General features: G+C 40.1%; 1 protein-coding gene across 1 annotated transcript; it reads left to right on the top strand.

Moving 5' to 3' along the window:
- Positions 1 to 1,118: 1,118 nt before the first annotated feature.
- epha2b (eph receptor A2 b) lies at positions 1,119 to 22,069 on the top strand. Its single transcript, XM_026920544.3, has 17 exons — positions 1,119 to 1,288; positions 1,847 to 1,914; positions 3,548 to 4,202; positions 12,882 to 13,037; positions 13,214 to 13,549; positions 14,131 to 14,255; positions 14,337 to 14,514; positions 14,723 to 14,810; positions 15,307 to 15,362; positions 15,455 to 15,580; positions 16,390 to 16,575; positions 16,670 to 16,731; positions 16,822 to 17,031; positions 17,208 to 17,357; positions 17,467 to 17,660; positions 18,019 to 18,174; positions 20,327 to 22,069. Exons 1-17 carry the CDS (start codon positions 1,207 to 1,209, stop codon positions 20,433 to 20,435), a joined length of 2,937 nt encoding a protein of 978 aa, XP_026776345.2. The 5' UTR covers positions 1,119 to 1,206; the 3' UTR covers positions 20,436 to 22,069.
- Positions 22,070 to 22,340: the final 271 nt, after the last annotated feature.

Here is a 22,340-nt window from a genome sequence, read left to right on the forward strand (position 1 = left end):
GGATTCTTTAAATAATGTCTGTAGATTAACTTTGCCTGTTTTAATAAATTAAGAAAAAAAAACAGCTCTTCATGGTGAATTTTGAAGACAACTTAGATAAGTAAATTAGATAAGAAAGACATGCATAGATCCAGTTTTGAATGTTTGCATACCTTTAAGACAAAATAAAGAGAATGAAGAAATTGTTAACGGTTGTTTTAAAAAGGTTATTTAGTGAGTTAGGTTTTACATTTTTCTTTTTTTTTATTAGGTAACAAGATGGCCAAATGGTATGTTTGCCACTGCAAATTCCTCCTGACATACAGCCGGGTGACAAATTAAAGAAAAATAACATAACATATCTTAGGAACACCTTGGCGTAGATTCTACAACTCACTGGAACTCTGCAGGAGAGATGAACACCATTCTTCCAAAAGATATTCTTTCAACTAGAGGATGATGGTGGAGAGGTGGTAGAGAGCACTGTCTGACACATTGGACCAAAATCTCCCACACGTGTTCTGTTGGTGATCCTGTGAACTGGAGACTGTGAAGGCCACAGCATATGATTTACATCAACTTCATGCTCATCAAACCATTCAGTGAGCCCTCGTGCTCCGAATTAATGGAGTGCAAACCTTTGCAGCTTTGTTTTATATATATATATATATATATATATATATATATATATATATATATATATATATATATATATATATACACACACACACACACACACACACACACATATATACACACACACACATATATATATACACACACACACAGTGTATATATAGAGTTTTCTTTTTTCCATTCGAAATCATGGGGATGCAAAACCTTCTGACTAGGATAGATAGATAGATAGATAGATAGATAGATAGATACTTAAATAATGCTTGTGACCATTTGTAAAACAAAAGTTATATAGTTTTCTAATATCTCAAGTGTAGATAGTTCTCAGCTCTTGTTCAGTTGTAACTGCTTGAACTTGGCCAGAAGCTAAGGGTGCAAATTACAGGCTACAGGTAGGTTAAGTTTTGACAGATTGTGGGCGGGGAACTTTCCCGGGGCCACACCCCATTACCATAAAAACGTTCTCAGCATTCCAGGGGGCGGAGTTTCTGGCTCTGAGCGTTTCTCAATGAGAGTCCGATAAGCGCAACTGGTAGAGCAGCTAGTTGCAGTGTGAGTTCCTCAGAGCTCTGTTCTGACTCCGGACACGGAATGGATTACCGGCGGATAAAACGAATTTTATTCGTCAGTGTATTTATGAACTGCGTATTTATTTCACTTCAAAATAAAGAAGGTAAGTTAACATTTTGGATTTTTTTAAAAGAAGAAAAGAAACTTTTGAGTGAATGTGGGTTCACTCACATGGCTGGGAGTCACTGCGCCACGCCAAGTAACATTCAGATTAACATTCAGCTAAAGGTTAGAGCTGCGACGTGGAGCGTGATTTACTCAAGGTTAAAAAACAACAACAACAACAACAACTGCGCTTGCGCTTGCATTGAGTTCGCTGTCAGCCGCGCGCGCGCACAGTTACTACTATTTACAGTTTAAGAGTGAAAAGTTTTATCCAGGTTTAGAAATCCGCAGCCTGTATGAGAAAAGTGTGTTTGTATGTATTGTCATTGTATAAAAAGGAAATCACAGTAGACTATCAATGTCAAACAGCAAAGCGCACAAATCAAAAATAGTTATTATTATTATTATTATTATTATTATTATTATTATCGATCAGAGTTGACATGTTGCATAACATTTACCCGCAGTGCATTCCTTTAAAATGAAGAATAAAATTACCTGCTGATGATTTATCTGGATTTATTAGGAAATTTTCATTTCTGGTTTGTTCTTGCAGAGGTGCTGCTGGACATGGTGACATCCGGGGGAGAGCTGGGCTGGCTGACATGGCCTGATCAGAACGGGGTGAGTAACACAGATTTCACATGATCGCACATTACATTGCGGCAAAACACTAATGGATGTTTATTCGGATTCAGTTTGATTCCTTCAGGCTTTCTCCGGGCTGTATTAATCACCGGATTGTGTGGGTTTGTGCAGTAGCTCCTCTCCCTCTCAGACATGTCTGTACTTCTCCTGGGAGAAGAAAGCAGGCCTGCAGCTTTACTACTCCATGCTGGCTGTGGTTTTAAAGCCCTGTGTTGAGCAGAGCTATAAGGGTGTCATTAACATTTAGAGTTGGGTGCATGTGGAGCTTTTAAAACCTGAGTTTTGACACTTTTAACAGTTTTAGGGAAGCAAAAATGCTCATGGAAACTTATACCATGCTTCCTGTCTATTTATACCTGTACATCTGAGTGGTAAAGTTTTCCTTCCTCATGGTTTGCGGATTCTATTTCACAGTTTATCTACAAACGATTCCAGGAATAAAAAAAATGTGTGTGCACCCTGTAACAACAATCAATATAGCAAAATCAACATAAAAAGTTTAAAAAAAAATCAGAAGCAAGAAATCCATTATTTGTAACCTTCTCAGTCTCCAGACCTGATCTGAAGAAGGCAGTGTGTGAAAATTGCGACTGAGAGGCTCGAAAGAGGTTGGAAGCTGTTATAAAGACATGCAAGTTGTGGAATATTTATATCAGATTCAGAAAGGGAGATGCAAACTTGTATTTTTTATTTTTTTTTCCATCTTAACATACACTATTCGACTGTTTTTTAATTACTGATAATAGGCCTAATGAAGGAACATATGTGATAACCTATACGCTTATGACTTGGAGGTATAAAATTCTGTTATCTTTTGTCCTAGTGAGGTGCAAACAATCATGTTCAATTGTGTATATATAATAATAATATATAAAATTTCATAATATCTCTGTTCCTGTCTATTCCTAGCTACCATGTGCTTTAGTCGTCATGCTTTATGTGTCTTGTTTCATTCTGCTCATAAATTCAAATTGTTCTCATACCAGGAAGAAGATTTTGGGACAAGTTTTGTCTTGTAATCATTAACAAATTCTTAACATGCTCCCTTGAACAGAAATTTAGAACAAATGCATGGCTTGTGATAGTTTGGAAAAAGCTCTGGATCTTGGCGGATTTTACATGGCAAGCAGTTAGCATGGTTGGGCCTTATAGAGGCTTAATTGCACACTTAATGAGCTGCCTGGCATTTAAAGAGAGTATAAGGGTCCTTTAACATGATGAATTGTGTTGATGAAGGGAGCGAGCTTTTATATGAGCATTTGCTCTGCACTTGCATGGTGTGGGCCGTTTTACTATGGTGCCACACACTGTGAAAATAACCCACCTCTCCTGTAATTAATGGCACAGTGGCAACATGCGGAGGGGAAAAAATCCCACAAACTGCCTCTGAAAAGATGTTACCCCAAGTTACATCAGACTATTTAGTGTAGGTGGAATGAAATGCTATTTTCTGCTAGAGGATGATGGGTAAAGATCCAGTGTCCTCAGTAGTACTTAAAATTCCATGTTGAGGCCATTTTGTGTTATTTTTGCCCTCATCCGTTACTCCTCTGCAATCTTGGTTTTGAATGTTTCTTAGTTAAATCTTCCCTTTTTTTTCTGGTTGCAGTGGGAGATAGGCCAGCAGGCTGTTAATGGCACCTTGCTCTATAACTACTTTGTTTGCAATGTGGAAGCACGAGAGCAGGACAACTGGCTGCGCACCACCTTCATCCAGCGCCACCCCACCGCCACACGGGTGTTTGTGGAGATCCGCTTTCTTGTGCGTGACTGCAATTCTTTCAACGCAGACTCGCTTACCTGCAAAGAAACCTTCAACCTGTACACTTCTGAAGCCGATGCTGACATTGGCACCAGCTTCCGTAAGGGCCAGTTTCGCAAGGTTGCAACCATTGCACCCGATGAAATCTCTGGCGTCGGAGATATGAGGATCAACACAGAGACAAAGGTGGTGGAGAATCTCTCCCACAAGGGCTTTTACTTGGCTTTCCAGGACATTGGGGCTTGTGTAGCTATCTATTCTGTAAGGGTTTACTACAAAACATGTCCTGCCACAGTGAAGAGCTTGGCAGCGTTCCCTGAGACAGTGGCGGTGGCAGGGGGCGAGAACCAGGCGCTGCGGGAGGTGGCTGGGGCTTGTGTGGAAAACGCTGAGAGTGAGGACCAACCACGCATTTACTGCACTGTGGATGGAGAATGGGTGGTTCCCGTGGGCCAGTGCCAATGCAGCCCGGGATATGAAGTTGTGGACGACACATGCCAAGGTAAGACCTTTGGTCTGAATAATATAATTTCTACCCGACTGCCAGCTGTGAAGTCTGAGTTTCATTTAAGCAATGGTTTTGGTTAGGGATATAAATTAAAGAGAGCACAACATGATTTGTGGCATTTGCATTTATTACAGTGTTGTGTGTTTTAGACAGCTATGAGGTTTTCTACAGTCGTACAGTTCATACTGCCTTGGGTGCAAGTAAAATGGCTGGAATTCCTTCTCAAGCATTCTACCACTTCAGCTTTGACTATAAGCAAAATGTGAATAACTATTTCTATTTTGGTGCCATAGCATATGCTTTTTCCCCCCATAAAATATTTTTTCTGGTCAATCTAAGTTAAGGATAAGAAAAAACCACATATTGCAACAACACAAAAGACAACAAAACATGCCTTTCTAAGCCATACATCATTGAGGGCTCTTAATCTCACATTATTTTAAGACTGTTCTCTTTCATATATATCCCCCACTTATTTTTTATTACTATGTTTTTTATATGTTCACTATCTGAAAGCAAAGTGTACTGCGTATTGAGATGTTTTCTCTTTACAGTTGTAATTCTTACCTCCTTAACCCCAGCATTCTTTGTCAGTGACTTTAGCAAATGCTTTTGCTCAAGGCAGGAGATTTTCATTGGCTTAAAACTTGCTTTAGAGCATATCTCCTTCTCTTTTCTTGTGTGTTTTGTTTTCCATGGTTCTTTATTCTAGAAACAGCTTAGTCATTTGACATTCAGGTGTTCTGTGAGTAAAGAAACGTCCACGGGAGTCTTGGCATGCTGGGACCTGTTCAGAATGATTCCATTACAAATGTATGCAAACCCTAGCACTTTAACAAAGCTTTTCCTGTAACTGTGACTCTTGCAGAGGCAGGTAATACTGCCTTAACAATACAGTTACTCAGATAATTGAGATCTTTCTCAATTCTGGAGATGTCCATAATTAATTCTGTGTTTTCTGGGAGGTATTAAGACATGTTAATGTAAAGGAGAAAAGCAAGAGTGCTGGTGTCTATCATGAGATATGGAGGTTGACACAGACCACGAGGGAGGGAATGATGGAAAGGTTGGGGAATGGAATGTTAAGGTTGCAGAACAATGTAGTTCAGTGTTCAGCTCCAGCTATCGGTCCCACTTGCCCCCACCTTTTGTGGTACATTCCTGTTAGTTTTACCAAGAAGCCTCCCTGATTACTGCAAGCCTGAGGAATTCCCCATGGAGAGCTCCAGGCCAGTTCCGCCACTCTGTGATGGATGTATGAGGAAGGGCAAGCAATAGAGGGCACTCAAAACGAGATTGGGGTAAAGGAGTGTGACAGCCTTCAGTCAAACGAGATGGCAGAATGGACCTAAACAGAGTAGCGGTGACCCCAAACACTCCTTTCAGTATTAACACTAACACTTTTCCACCAATAAAACACACCATTCCATGCTCATAATCCTCCCTGGCATAAAGACACACATACCTTAGTTGACCACACAAAGCCTAGCTGCCCAACCTACTGCTTAGATTGCGCAAGACAAGTGGAGTGTGCCCACGCCCTGTCGCAGGCCATAAAGCCCTCTGATGCTCAGTTGAACAAATAACTATAGTTTCTGGAAGCCACCAAAGGATGTTGGCCGCCGTATTGTAGGTGCACAAGGAGGAATAAAGCGAGTGGTTTGGGCATAATGATCCAGAATCTTTCAGGCTGTTATTTGTATTCCTTTTTAAAGAAGGTCTTTAACTTTAATTTATTTTTTTTTCTCTTTTTCTTCTTTTACTGGAATTAAAGCGGATGGTGACTAAGTGGAAACTCTGATGCGTGGTTTAGTGATCTGTTGGGTTGTAATTGACTTGGGTGCGGATGTAAGTGTAAGAACACTAAGTGCTAGGTTTGCTTGCAGCTCTGTAACCATTTTTTTTTCTTTCATCTCTGTTTTAGTGGTAATGTTGCTGGAATATTTTGTGTTTGACAAAATGAATTTGACAAATTGTTTGGTAATTAGAAAGAAGTTACATGAAAGAGCAAGACAAAAAAAAAAAGGTTCTTGAAAGGTTCTTGGCATCCTAAAGGAACCTTATCTAATAAAGAAGCACTCTTGTGTATGTGATGTTTAATAGTTCCCCCAGGGGAAAAAACCGAAGAACCCTTAAGGTTTTATCAGTTTTTCCTAAGGGCGTATAACATTAAAATACCAGTTTAAAAAGAAAAAAAGTTACAATTTTTTCTAGTCTGACACAATCCTAGCCACAGTTCCATAGAGGAGCCAATTTTGGTTTTCTAAAGAACCTTTTGATTGATGGATCCTTAACAATTTTGCCACAGAGGATTAAAAAAATCCCTTGAAGAATGAAGTCTGCACACATTTACCTCAGTTCAATGATTTAATATAAAACGAGTAGTTAAACAAATGTTTTCGGCTTTAGGCCTATAAAAAATCCCACCATATAAATGTAACCACTATGTGGATTCATTTTTGTGCTAGAAAAATGATTATTCTGTTATCATGTTAACAATAAAAATGTTTAGATAATTATGGAAAATCTTTATGGAATCAAAAATGCTTCTGCTATTCTAATAGCTTTAATATTCACAAACACATGCAACTAAATCACACACACACACATACACAAACTTACTTTCTTTCTTTCTTTCTTTCTTTCTTTCGTCCTAACATGTATCATGCCCGTTGTACATCTAGTGTCGCATCTGTGTTATGTCTACTGTCATGTCTACTGTCATCTGTTACCTCCTCCACCCACCACTCACCCATATTAACATTCAAATGTAAATTTAATTACCATCTCCCCCTCTTTAAGAGGCTATAGATTATTAAAATCTATCAATATCAACAAAGTCTCAATGGTCCTCTGTAGAAAAAAAAAAGAAAAGAAAAAAATTATTCTATTATAGCTTTACTTTAAAGAACCTTTTCTGGCTTGTGTAAGCTATTCTCTCTGTGACAATTCTTAAACCAGAGATTTAAAGATTTAAACCAAATCTTAAAAATAAGTTTCAACAGTGGTCAAGTAGTAACAGGCTAAATACAAACACAGTCCATTCAAATACAATTAAAACAGGCTTGTCTTTTTTTCCCCCAGGCAATTTCTGAGCTATATGTGTTGAGTGTGCTATGCTGAGATTTTTATTGCATTTCTATTTTTTTCACAAGTACTATAAAGTTGTATGACTGCAGGCAACAGAGACCAGGCATTTTCAAAATCTGTTTGCAAGAACCTGGGTTAAAACAAATACTGTAGCTCACTCCATGTGAATGATATTGAACATTTTTGCTCATGTACCGTTGGTGTTTGAGGCCAGGTTTAGGTCAAGCAACACTTACATGTACATCCAGTTTCATTTGGTCCAGTTTACACTATTTAGGCCTACTCTGGAAAAGTCAAATATTATACAATAAATAAACAACTTTGCTTATTCGTCTGCATCTCAGAGGTAAACAGATGCTTATAATTATGTACGTTTATGTAAATTGTGTAAACTATGCATAAATCATAACATTTGCTATAATCATAACATTTAGGGAATATACAACACCATGATAAAATCATGAATGTTCATACAGATTTAGAGATGCACACATTTAAGTTGCGTACTTGCAGATCACTTGTATGAGGAGCAGAGTTAAAATTTATGGTGCTTGTAAATAGCCACTGATTGAGTTCTTCTGTTAGTTTGACCCCGCCATTTCCCTGAAGTCTTTAGACAATGTTTGTTCTGGAGCCCTGCGGCGAGAAGAGCCGTGGATCTGCAGCATAATAGGGGGATAAAGAAATGAACCCGAAACTGGTTATAAGTGCAGCCCTCATGCTGGGCTGTATGCAAAGTTTACCGGCCCACGGAACACATTGTTTCACCGATCTGTGGAGGTGAAAGGTGAGGGAGCTGCGTAGACTATGGAGAGATGAGTCTGAATAGCATTTTGTTCTTTGGAGCAGAGCTGAAATCTGAGGATTTGCTTGTGCTTCTTTTAGCATGTAAATATAATCAGCTTCTCACCCAATGTGCTCACGAGAGCTTGGGAAATATGTCGAGCACAATGGTGATCTCTGATGCTTAAGGTTTTTGCTCTTGTTTGACCTATAATTAGTCCCACCTTTCCTTAAGGCTAATATTCTATTCTCCAATTGGGCAACACTTTAAGCAAGTGGAAATTACCCATGTGTTAAATACAGATCCACAATTTCTGTTTATATGACAAGATCACAGCTTAGATATTTCAGATTGAGGCAATGTTAACTTCATTTGACAGGTTAATGAGGGGAACTCATATGAAAGTGCAGTCTTTGATCCCGCTCCATCTGAGTGACAAGTTCTCATATCAAAGCACATTGCGTGGAAATGATGATTGTTCTGCTTATTTTGACATGATGGCTCTCTTCCTGTATTGCTAAAGATTAATTTTTGAAAAATGCATACTTATTTGGAGTCAGTTATTTTTGATGAAGTGGGAGGAGAGAAAAATTTTCTGTCCTGAAATGAGTCATCAGAAAGAGGGGAAAGTGTCAGGATTTTTCCCTATTGAAGTAGCACATAGTTTTGATGATATTTGGCAGCGTTGATTCATTGGCACTTCCTGCTTTCCACAAAAAACTATTGCCAGTTGTGTATGTCTTGAAAATGTGTGGTGTGTTTGTATTGTTTAGGGTATTAAAGGGTATTTAGTTTAGGGTTTTAAAAAGTGAGTCCTTTTGGGACATGTTTCCTGTGTGGGAAATCATATAATGGGGGTAGACTCTGTGTATGCACAGAGTGCATTATGCGGTTGGGGTGTGAGATCAGCACTTTCCTGCCCCCACGTCAGTGCCGCGTGGCCCCAACAGGACGAGCTACAGCGGAAACCGGAGGCCCGCTAATCCTCCCTGACCCTCCGACTCGTCGGCTCAGGGATTTCTATTGTTGAACTCATTTGCTGCTTTCATTCACTGATTTATTTTTCAATTATTAGAGAATTTTTGCTTATTTGTTTGCTTGGCCTTGTACTGTGTGTTACACTGGTATTTGAAGCAGGCATTTGAATCTGAGGAAAGTGCTTACGAAAAGTCTTTCCTAATAAACTACAATGAAGCTTTATCTCACAAAAACCTGGCAAACTTATCTAAACCACAATGTTTATTGTGTAGCTGCTGCATATTCAGTTGTTGTTCGATCCCTTATGGCTAGATAATTACCAAATCTTCCTGTCCTATTGTCTGAATCTGAGGAGATTGGAAGATATGTGTAAAGATGGCTGTAATGAAGCATTATTTCTTGGTAAGTCTTGGCAACCTCATTAAAATCTTCTGCTGTGATTCAGTAATCTCTTTAGTCTGTATTAAGTCCTTTTGTTAATTAATAAATCCTCCAGCCCTTCTACCTGAGCCTTTTGCTCCCACTCATCTTCCTCTTGTTACTTCTCTCTCACTCCTTCACCTCCTTTAGAAGGAGTAAAAAGTGTGAAAAGAAAAGGATTAGAGCATTTATTGTGTTCGTTAACGACCAGATGAAAGACCAAGTGGAATTGTAAAGCGTAGATGTAATTCTCTTATAGCTGGTCCATTGGGCTGATAATCCTTTGGACTAATGCTCTCAACATACCTAGCACCTTCCTCAATCTCCTGCGTCCTCCTGGCTTCATGTTACAGCTGACCCCCGCACCACAGCCATGTCTTTGTCTTCATTGACCAAATGACTGCTCTAACAGGCCATGCTGACAGAAGAGAAGATAAGAAATATAACACAGTCAATACAATCACAATTGTGAACCTCAAGGATGATCCAAGACTTCAAAAAAATTCAGGAACTCTCTGTCTTTACCACAGAAGTAGATGCTCACTGATAGTGAACTCAAAGAGAACAGAGTTCAGTATTTAATTTCATAGTCTCGGAGGGAAAAAAAATCTAATTATGATCTCTCTGTTTATTGTCCTAATCTTGATTCTTTATTTACCCCATCTATATATTCAGTGCATTTCAGTATATATTTGTGTTTCTTTTCCCCCACCGCCCATACTTCTGGATTTAACCTCCTCCCACCATGTACCAGGCCCCTGGCCACTCTCCTCACTCACTCCTCTGCTCTGTTTGTTTTACTTGGCCATCAGCTCCCAGTAGAGCAGGACACTTTAACTCATTGCTGCCTGGGGCCACATGTAAGCCCTCCCGAGTGCAGAATCGAATGACTGAGCTTTTTGTTTCCCGTCTTTTTTTTCTTATGCGAAACACTCCCGTCTAACTCCTGTCCTGGAGGGATTCCTGTTGTTCAGCCAGCATGTATACACTCATTCATTCACCCCCTTCCCACCCGCCATCCGTCCGTGCATCCATCCGTTAATGTCACCAGCTCATCCGTCTTCACCGTGACCGCCCCAATCAACCCACATAGCTCCCAGATCCTGATAGGCCACCGGAGAACAGGATTCAGCTACTGTCACAATAAACAAACAGTCACTCAGAGCCTCTTAAGGCCTAATCCCCCTGATGCCAAACAGGCTGATAGTCTGCAGAACCCAGATTCACAACTCACCTTTACCCTGACCTGCTGGGAAGTCTGTATTACACAGATGTAATTTGTGTTCCTCAAAAGTCATACCTCCATACTTTTCCTCTGACCTCTCCTTGTGTTTTTGCCAATAAATTCTATCCCCTTTCCATCTCTGCAGAGTCTGGGTAACATTCTCCTGCTGAGCATGTACATGCTTTGATTGGCTGACCTCGGAAGGAAGCAAAGCGTCAGCCTCATGCTTCCTGCTTCCTGTTGTGTCCAGTGCACAAAGACAAAGCCCCTCTCGGTATTGTAGATTGGAAAGTGAAATGTTATGAGAGAGTTATACCAGGTCATAGACCTGAGATTTTGGACTTGAATCGAATTTAAATGGAATCATTCCTAAGACTGCCCCTTTTGAAGTGAACACTCAGGATATTCTTACTTTTGTTTCCTCTGTGAATTCTAATAAATAGGTTAAAACCTCCACCTTAAACACTTCATATCTGCTCTCACAAAAACAGCAGGCAGGTTTTATTCCACGTCGTTAAGAAGGCAGCCCACATATTCATGTGGCATGTGGCATCTCCACTATTTGCAACAAGTGTTTTCCCTAAAGCTGAATAGAGCGGCATTCTGTGCCTGTTGTCTGAACTGGTGAATGCCCATGCCAGACACTTGCATGCGTCCAAAAGCAAGCAAGGGGGACCCAAGAATTCAGGGGATTACGGCTGGAGAGGCGGAGGCTGTGACTGTGTGAATTGGGGTTCACAGCAGCAGCTGTTCAGCCCCCTTGGTGGTGAATAAGTCGGGTCTTTTTCTTCTCTCACCCACCTACTCCCCCTCTTTTTACTCCAGTCCCAGCAGGAATCGTTATCCCTTCCATCCACCTCTGTCAGCCCCTCTGTCTCTCTCCATCCCCACCTCCACGCAGGGTCGCCTTAACAAGTTGCAGTAAAGTCTCAAGAACAGCTGGCACAAAAACAAGACAACGATTGGACTTGAAAGGAGGAGCTGCTAACGCCTTGACTGCCTTTAGGTTGCCACGCTGAATTCTTTTCATGCTGAGAATTATCTTTTGAAATTGGAGAAAGCATGTTCTCGTATGTTTGAGGTAAAGTATACCTCGGCTAAACCCCTCCTGTTTGAGCAAGTGGCCCAACCCAAAACAAAGTCACAGCTGACACCAAGCACTGGAGGAGGAAGTAGTGGCATACTTTTGTAATGAATATTGTTGGTTGTTTAAACAAAAAGCACTAGGAAGTGGAAACAGTGATTTGGTATAAGCTTCTTTTTGTTGTAATAATGTTTATCTCTAAACTGTATGAATGAGAATGTTTCCTCTCTATGATTGACACTTCTTCCTCTCAGTCAAGTTTCTTTAAATTGCCCTCATATCGAAACCAACACTGACTCTGCAAATATTTTATCTTCACTCCTGTTGTACCTTTGGACATGTTCCAATACCACACACTCACACTCATATGCACACACAAATTACTCAATCATGCAATCTCATTATTGTGCAGCAGTACAGATGCTGATTTCTGGGTTGGCTTTTGCGAAATTGACAGTCAGAGAACTGTCTAAACCCAGTGGCATGTAAGCAGTACAGTGGAGGAAGGAGTATGTGCTGGAGGGGATCCAGATGTGGAAGTGGACAGAGGAAGGACATGACCTGCACTTGGTGGAATGTTTTTAGACTGAACAGAGGAGACTTTTCTCTGTCTTCCTGTTTGTACAGTTTAATGTATGCTTGTATGAATAAGTTTAAGTTTGTAAACTTTACACTTTGCCATCTGTGTCAGTCATGTCATATGATGTTTAGTTTTCTTTAGTTGCAGTGAGAACATAAATAGGATGTCTGTTCAGAAGCCTTGACACCTGTAAATCTGTGTTGATGGACACGTCTGCTGGTTTTATTCAGTTTGCTCTCTCAACTTACTTGTCTAATATTGAAGTCTGGAATGTGGGATGACTGGTCTTGTACACACAGAAAATGGGGGATGGTAAAATTGTTTGCCATACTTAGTCTCATTTGTACACTCTTGTACTTTTCTTCCAAAAGCAAATCTAGACAGAGGGAGGAGAGGCTTCAAAAGAGATTGAATTTGAAAAGTTATATATTATGGAGTTTTTAAGACACTCTCAAAGAAGGATTGTTGCTCTATTCCTTATCCAAGTTTTGTATGGTTTGATCTTTTAACAGAGTGTAAGCCAGGCTTCTTTAAGGCCTCAGTGTCCAATGAAGCCTGCGAGCCATGTCCAAAGAACACCCACCCCTCGAGTCCTGGCGCTCTGAGCTGTCCCTGCCTGGAGGGGTTTTACCGAGCCCCAGAGGACCCCCTGACAGCTGCATGTTCAGGTGAGACTTCATGATGTGGCATCCCAACAAATTATCCTAATGAACACCTTGACCGATTAGTACTGGCTTCCCATTCGCAGATCTTTGCCATATTCTTGTCTTGTTGCTGAGATTCTCATGAGCTAGAGCTTGATTCACTGCATGGCTGATGTTTTTTATTGTTCTATAATTTACAGGCTTACCTTCACCTCCTAAAACACTGGCTGCTACCACAGCCCAGATGGCCATTGGCAAGCTGGAGTTGTCCTGGAGTCCCCCGGGAGACACAGGAGGACGCTCTGATATTACCTATACCGTGGTATGTGAGCGCTGCGAGGGCAGTGTGTGTCAGCCCTGCGGAGAGAAGGTGCGTTATGAGCCAGGCAGTACTGACATAAAGGAGACCACCGTGATCGTTAGTGAGCTGGAGCCACATCTGAACTACACATTCACAGTGGAGGCTCGGAGTGGTGTTTCCCATCTCAGCTCTCGGAGAGCCACCAGCACCATCAGCACTGCCCTGCACTACACAGGTCAGCATTGTAATAGTGGTGATGATGATGATGATGATGATATATGTATCTTATGTCATATATGATCATATCATATGCATCTTATATAATAATATAAATAATATACTTATTTATACACTTAATAATATAAATATAGTAAGAGAACTATACATATATGAAAGGTACTGCAAAATCATGTATTTTAAGTATCAGTAACATAGAATTAAAGCCAGCACTGTGTTTCGTAAATTACATGTTCAAGGGGTTTTTTCATGTTTAATTATTACATGTCCAGAAATGTATTTTAATGTCCAGTTACATGTCCCAAGGAAGAATAATAGCAGACCTACAACAGAACCTTGTGGAACACCATATTGAACTTTTTTAGGCTCTGGAAAAATTTCTTACTTACTTACTTACTTACTTACTTACTTACTTAATTCCATTCTTACTGCGCAACTAGTAACTGTTTGCCAAGTAAGAAGTTGTAATGATTTGGTTAACTAAAATAACCATTTGCTGCCTTTGTTCTTTTACATTAGACTGTGGAAAGATTTGGTTTTGTACAGTGGTTCAGTCATCATTTTTCATGTCACACACAGAGCCTCCTACTGTCACTGGAATGCGCCTGGTAGAAAGGAGCGCTAAGAGTCTGTCATTGTCTTGGTCCGTGTCTCGCCGAGCCAACCCCAGCAACATCCACTATAAGCTCATGTACTGCGAGAAGGTCAGGAGTATGGCAATTACAGATCATAATTTTGACTATCAATGAGCTTGTCCTTTTAACAAACTTTTGAACTCTCTTCAGGATAAAGATGAGACGAAGACCGGTAAAACGTACACTGTGCTGGTGCTGGAGAAGAACTCTGTTCAGATTAGTGACCTCTCTCCTTCCACAGTCTATCTGTTTCAAGTCCAAGCTCTTAGCTCTGAAAGCAATGTGGGCAGCAACAGTGTCGAGGAGGAGTTTTCAACACTGCCAGAAGGTAAAATGCAGAACAGAGCTCAAATTAATGAAATTTTACTGTGTTGTCAAATCTTCCATTGATTTGATTTGCATTTTTATAAATTTAAGTGATATAATTGGTATGATGATAATATTGGTCCAATATTTTATTCAGACCCTGCATGAATGTTTTTTTTTATTTCTTGTGTGTTTTTTTTTTTTTTTTTTTTTTTTTTTTTTTTTTACAGTGGGGAACACAGCAGTGATTCTTGGAGCAGTGGTCGGAGGAGTTGCCATACTCTTCATCGTGCTGGTGGTCCTGCTCCTGCGCAAACGGTTAGAAACAATTTCTCTTTCTTACACTGTAGCTTTGTCTCTTTCACTTGGCTCCTTCATGACCCCCTCTGCTTTTCTCTGCATGATCCAAGATGTCCAAACCCATTCAGTATCGTCCTTTTCATAGCTCTCGCTCTCTCTTTATCTAGATCCATTCCTTACCACTCAGAGTAAAGAATGTGTTGTTGAATACAACTGCTCAAAGAGTGCTTTAACTAGAGACGTGTTTTGAAAGGAAATTAATCGGGGCCGGACATTGTGCCAGATAAGAGGAGGTTAGTTCTTTTAGGTGTGAGACTGTAGTGGCTATGTGAAGGTGACCCAAACCGTTGGTAGTTGTCTCTGATAACCTAGACCCCTGTCACCACTTGGCAAACACAGTTTTTTTTTATCAAAGCTCTCCTCGACTGAATGGAGCCAGCCCTGAAACCGGGCCCTCTTTTAAGTTTTAAGTATGAAAAGAAATGTTTCACTCATTGAGTCTTTATTTCTGCAGCCGAAAAAACTCTCACACAAGGCAAGGACCGGAGGACGCCTACTTCTCCAGCCCAGGTTAATATAAGAAACTCGAAAGCTTTTTTTCCCCCCTATTTGTCCTCTCTCTTTATTTCCTTACTAATCTCAGTAAATCTTCTCCTCTCCAGAGCAACTGAAGCCTCTGAAGACTTATGTTGATCCTCATACATATGAAGACCCCAACACAGCTGTGCTTAAGTTTGCCAGTGAGATCCATCCGAGTCACATCACCAAGCAGAAAGTCATAGGAGCAGGTTGGTACATTTCTGGGCAGTTTCCCAGAAAAATGTTCATTCATCCATTATTTATTTGGAGATATGCGAGCACTAAAACACACACGGCCTGGAGTGATAATTGAAACAGAAAAGAATTTTCTTATCAGATTCTTGCTCTGCATGTTTGGACATATTTTTTACGGAAGTGTGTTCCTCCCTTGAGAGCATCTGCCATTATTTTCTTAACCCGCTACATGACCCTGTTCTTGCATTAGTTTGAACAGAGTGCTAATGGTGGAAAAACAGACCAATTAATCAAGGGTTTATTTATATGAGCCCCTCCACAAAAACAAGAGTAAATTTAAACCAAACTCTCAATATTTGTTGGATATACCTTAATGGTCAGGCCTCCCTAACCCTGAGAGGAGAAGATTAGGGCAGCATGGTCACCTTTCCCCTATGAGCTCCCCCGCAGGCCTTCCCACGGCCCTCTTTCACTTTTTACTTTGTGTGTGACAGCTGATTCCCAGGCCCTCATAACACTCACACACACACACACACACACACACACACACACACACACACACACACATACACACACACATACACACACACATATATTCACCCTCCCCCAGAGCCAAACACTGACCACTCTAGAGTTTCGGGGTAGTGCACACCTCCAGGTACTTTCAAACACGTGCCTTGTTTACCATTTCCTCTCTATGGTATCTGAGATGGCTTCAAAGAATGTAACTTAATACCCCCCTGTGGAAAACAGTGAAATCAGTAGTGCGGCAAGGCTTATCTGATACCCATATGTATTATGCATGGGGGCTGCTCTGCTGTAGGTGAGTTTGGAGAGGTTTACAGAGGCATCCTGAAAGCTCCTGGACGCAAAGAGGCAGCGGTGGCCATTAAGACGCTGAAGCCTGGCTACACTGAGAAGCAGAGGCAGGACTTCCTGAGTGAGGCCAGCATCATGGGCCAGTTCTCCCACCAAAACATTATTCGCTTGGAGGGTGTGGTTACCAAATGTAACTATCAGATTTTTTTATTTGATTTTCTCATTTCCATTAATTTCCAAAATTTTTTTAGTGCAACTCTTGACTGTTTTTTCATGTGTTTCAGTCAAACATGCTATGATCATTACTGAGTACATGGAAAATGGTGCATTGGACAAATATCTCAGGGTAAGGCTGTGAAACTGGAAATACCCAAGAACAGAAATACATTCACGGTGCCTTTCTTTTCTTATTAGACCATTCTATCTTATTGTTTAGGACCATGATGGGGAAATGTCGTCCTTCCAGTTGGTTGGTATGCTCCGTGGCATTGCGGCGGGTATGAAGTACCTCTCAGACATGAGCTATGTTCACAGAGACCTGGCTGCTCGCAACATCTTGGTCAACTCCAACCTAGAATGCAAGGTTTCCGACTTCGGTCTGTCCCGGGTTCTGGAGGATGACCCAGAGGGCACTTACACCACTAGTGTATGTGTAGAGTTCACCTAGCAATTTAATGAAATATTTTCGGAAGAATGTTTGTACAAGCAGGTCTTCACTGCAGTTATCTTTATTTTAACAGCTAGACTTTATAATTATTATTTCCTTGACATTTCTTAAAGAGAAACATTCAGTCTGAAGCGTGTTTGTGGTTTCTTTTACAGGGAGGGAAAATTCCCATTCGCTGGACGGCTCCAGAGGCTATTGCTTACAGGAAGTTCACTTCGGCCAGCGATGTTTGGAGCTTTGGCATAGTCATGTGGGAGGTGATGGCTTTTGGAGAGAGGCCCTACTGGGACATGAGCAACCACGAGGTACACATGGTCACAAATCACTAGTTCTGAACAGTAACTGAGTGTCCTTACACTGATCTGAGATTTCATCTGAGCAAAACCTTTTTTCCCCTCACTATGCTCACTGTAGGTGATGAAGGCCATTAATGAAGCTTTCCGTCTGCCTGCTCCGATGGACTGTCCCTCTGCTGTGTACCAGCTCATGCTACAGTGCTGGTTGCAGGATCGCTCGAAAAGACCCCGCTTCCAGGACATCCTTAGTCTCCTTGACAAGCTCCTCAAGAGTCCTGACTCCCTCAAGACCATTGCAGACTTTGACCCACGGTAAGTTTAGTATTCATATGCATAGAATGTTGAGCATGAGCATGTTTTTTTTGCATTAAAAGAATGAAGAGTGCTGGAGACATACATAACTTCTTACAGAAGTGATTCAGGTATGAAATTAGATCTGATAGCAAACCGAAACTGGGTGGTGGCAAAGTTAAGAAACTAAATTGCCTTTTTTTGATTGTCATACTATATCCATGCATTCATGCAAGTGGCAGTTTTATCAGATTCTGTGACCGAACAAACAGGTTTTTTTCTTTCAAAGTCTGTCTCTTGTAATAAGAACAAAGTTGTGCAAAAGCAAAAAAACCTTATCCTGTTGTGGTCTGCTGACTTTCTCTTGTGTTCCTCTTAGAGTTTCTATCCGGCTTCCAAGCACCAGTGGCTCTGACGGGTCTCCCTTTAAATCTGTCTCTGAATGGCTGGAGTCTATTAAGATGAGTCAGTACAGCGAGAACTTCAGCATGGCAGGCATCGTCAGCATGGAGCAGGTGCTGCAGATGAAGAGCGAGTAAGTATTGCTGAATTGCTTACATTCTGTGGGAATGTAACTTTATGAGCATGGACTTATCACACACATTTGCATGGATCAAAGTAATGGGTCAAAGTTCATTTAAGCGCAAACATCCTGTCTTTTTCATGGCAGCACATAACTACAGATAGCACACAAGTGACCCACTCCACCCTACAACAAAGTTTTTCAAATGTGTTTAAGGGTTTAATGACTGTATAAATTACAAATGCAAGTGAGCTTTTTTTGAGAAATTTTTTTCTGCTCAAAATATGTATTCAAAATATGGGGTAGTTCAGAATAGGTGAAGCAGCCAAACGGTCAGTATGCAAAGCATATACTGTATTTGAATATTGTAGCCTCACAAGCCCTGATTATATGAACACCGTATCTTATTGTGGTTTTGTGTAGATAGGGTGGAACTCTTTGTATGACATTGGTGATATCATATTTGAATAAGATGATACTTTTAAAGCTATGGTAATATTTCAAGAATGTATCTGTGTTTGTTGTTAAAGATTATTTATTGACTGTGACTGCAGTTTATGCACTGGTTAGATGGATAAACTTGTACATCCACAGACCATCAATGCTTTAGTCAGTTTGGCTAAAAGATAAAATTGTCTATACGAGTAAGAGTTCATGAGTTGTTTAGAGAAGAAGAAAACAGCCTGTGAGACTGAAAAGGGGTTGAATGGAAAATCTGGTGGCAGGAAAGGAAAGAATACGTTTATTTTTTTTCATATTTTGGTGGCCTGGATGTGGTAGCTTGTGGCCGGCTGCTCCGCCTTAATTCCACCCCCTCCCTTCCTCCATCCCTTCTTATTCCTTTATCGTCCCTCCCTTCGCCCGCAGCACCAGTCAAGGGCTGTGTTCTTAGTGCAGCCAGGAACCACGGTTTCTCCCTGCTGAGGCCATGAGGCCGTGTAGCTCCCCTTCCAAGAAATGGATAGAATAATGAGAACTGAGAAGGAGGGTTAGGGGGAAAGGATATACATCAATAAAAGGATGGATTCTGATGCTAACAGAGGTGTAGATTGAGGTAGAAGATGTGTCTGTACCAAACCTTACAAGGAAGAAGTTTGGCTCATGGACACCCAAAAATCATGGGTGATCTACAGCGAGGGAGTCGACACTAGTTGGGAGTCGTGTGACCTATAACTGCACTCCCATGGGTGTATTTAGCTTGGAAGTGGGATGAATTATGTGCGGAGAAGCAGAAATGCCTTTGATGTGTTTGTCATATTTTTTTTCGGTTTTTGCTTTATTTTATGGTTGAGTAGTCCATCTGTTCTGTTCTGGTAACGCAGTGGTGGTGGGGGAGCCCAGAAACTATTTATGAGTATTCCAATGCTGCGGTTTCCAACAACAGTGATTCATGGTAGCTATGGGGCCTTTGTAAGCCTTGTTAAATCATTAAGGCTGTTAATTAAAAATACAATTACTTGGCTCCCCTATTATACAAGTGTTGATTGGTTGTAAAAGCAATAAATACAATGCTTGAAAGGTACTTAAGAGGCTCTTTGGATAGCTAAGCGTTCTTCATCTCCTAACGGGGGTCTTCTTTGACGAGGAAACCTTCTATTGAAGGGTTCTGCATAGAAATTTAGGGGTTTCCTCAGAGGACAATGAACCCTTAAAGGTTAGGGATTATGGTGCTAATTTGTTGGTTGGTGCCATATAACTGTTCCTATAAAAAGTTAGCGGTTACAAAGGCGTTTATTAGGAGAATCATTTTCAACAATCTCAAACATAAGTGGTAATGGTTAGATTTGCCGTTTGCTCCACAAAAACAAAATAACAAGTGTTTCTTTCCTCAACCATTTTTAGCGACATTCAGCAAGATATTAATGAGAAAAAGTGCTGATGTACTGGAGAGAGGAAACACTGGCTCAAAGTTGCACAATACAGTGCAGCTATATGACTCAGTTATGGCAGAGATAGTTAGTGATCTATGAAATGACAAGCAGAATGGCATTTCATCATAAAATAACTAATTTTGCACATTTGAAGATCATGTGTTAATTATAAATATTGATATGCAAGTCATTTAGAGTAGATTTTAGGGTGAGGACTGAGTGTATATAATGTAATCTATCAAACCACACCGTCCTGCTATTTTCTTACACCCTTCCCATTTTCTCTTTCACAGGGATATCCGTAACATTGGCGTACGCCTGCCGGGACACCTAAAAAGAATCGCCTACAGTATCTTGGGACTTAAGGACCAGACTAGCACCCTGAGTGTATTTGCTGTGTGAGGCACTCACGGAATATACAGAGCTCGCTACAGGGACCATCACAACTCTCTAGCTGACTGAGAAAACTCAGAACTGTAAGCTACCCTGGGCTCGGGCTGCAGGGACGGCCCTACAACCTGGGCTCTACCACCCTCCAGCCTATCAAGATGGACTCTCATCTCAATGGAGCCTTGTAGCAAATTTGATATAAATATCAAAATTGGAGGAGGGGTGAGATAAAGTAAAAACATACAAATGACATATCAGTCAAAATGTTTATATTGGAAATCTATTTTTACAACACACATTGTTTTATTTGTTAGAGAGAAGTAATGCTTACTTTGCAAGAAGCTAAGAATTAAATCAACAATCATGCAGTAACTATAGTTCTTCCAGAGGTATAGTAATAGTGGGCATTGTCATGTCTGATTTAGACTGATCTTTCAGTTTAGCTTGTGTTGTGGCACCATGTCATTCTCTTTTTGAACACATGACCTTTCACATGCTGATTAGCACGAAGCTCAGTGAATCTGAAGGTCTTCAGTCAGGTTGGAGGTGATGATTGCAGGACAGTCTATGAAAAGGGGTATACAATGCAGGACGTAAAGGGTCCTGTTGTAGTGTGGGCTGGCCATTGGTTTGATGGTTATAAGCAAGTTTGACATGATAACGTTTAAAGTAGCTTTACATTTCTTTGCTTTCAAAGAAATGGCAAGGTTAAAGTTCAGTCTTAAAATTCACTGTGCTTTCAGCAAGCATGAGCAAAAATAGCACTTATATACAAAATATTTCAGTGGCTGAATTGATTCAGCTTAAATGCTGGGCTTTTCTTTATTCCATGTTTCATCTTATGATTATATTGATGTGACATTCAGTAAAATGTTCTAGGTTATAATTTGACTGCAGTGTCATTTCAAATTGAATCGTTCCCTGTGTGTATGATATGAGAGCCAAACTGCAAGAACTCCACCAGCAGTTGTAGTTGTAATATATCCGAATGAAAGATCAAGTTGTATTTTTGTATTTTGTACTTTTTGGCACATTCATTTCTACTTTGCATGATAAATATAATGCATATTTTCCAGGGTTTTTTATAGAATGAAATGCTTTAACATGCATTGACTACATTGTATAAGACTTTACAAAACTTGTTTGGGTAAACTTTTGCTTTCCTTTAATCGCAGGATAGTGATGGGGATATGGCCTTGGTATGAAATGGTATATGGCCTTGTAGTGCCTCACTAAGGAATTCTTTTAATTCCTAATAAATCTAGAATGCAAATGAATTTATTGATGGATAATTATTAGTTTTGTTGCTGTTTATACTGCAAGTGTGATATCTGGATACTCGCACAAAAAAGCAAAAGTAATTGCAATTTTAAATTTCTTTATTGAATTATTTTTATTGTTTGATATTGCTCTGTTTTGCCTCTACCCATACATTAATGATGTTAACAAAAGAAATGCGGTTAAAATACACAGCCCTCACAGATTGGCATTTTCTCACTTAAAAGAAAGATTTGGCCAACTGTTTTGTACTTTATTTAATAGTATATTTATTTTTTGTTTTATTTATTGTTTTAAAACATTGAGCTGGGATTTTTTTTGTAATTGATGTTTTCAGTCACAATAAAAATCTTTGTAGTCTTCTGTCATTTGAACGATTTACTTTCTACTTACAAATTTTCACACCAACATGATACCGACAAAAGTGTAGCAATAAAATATTTCTTCTAAAGCCCTATAACAGCACTTCCCGAAGTGTTTATTCCTCCTATACCACAGCAATTTGCTAATGACTACCTTTAAAAAAAAAAAAAAATTAAAGAACACCATGTCTTTTTTTTTTTTTTTTTTTTTTTTATATATATATCCATTTCTAATTATATTTAATGTTGCGGAATATTAAACAAGTTAGTTCAAGAT

This window comes from Pangasianodon hypophthalmus, chromosome 16 (genome assembly GCF_027358585.1).
Source record: "Pangasianodon hypophthalmus isolate fPanHyp1 chromosome 16, fPanHyp1.pri, whole genome shotgun sequence".
NCBI lineage: Eukaryota > Metazoa > Chordata > Actinopteri > Siluriformes > Pangasiidae > Pangasianodon > Pangasianodon hypophthalmus.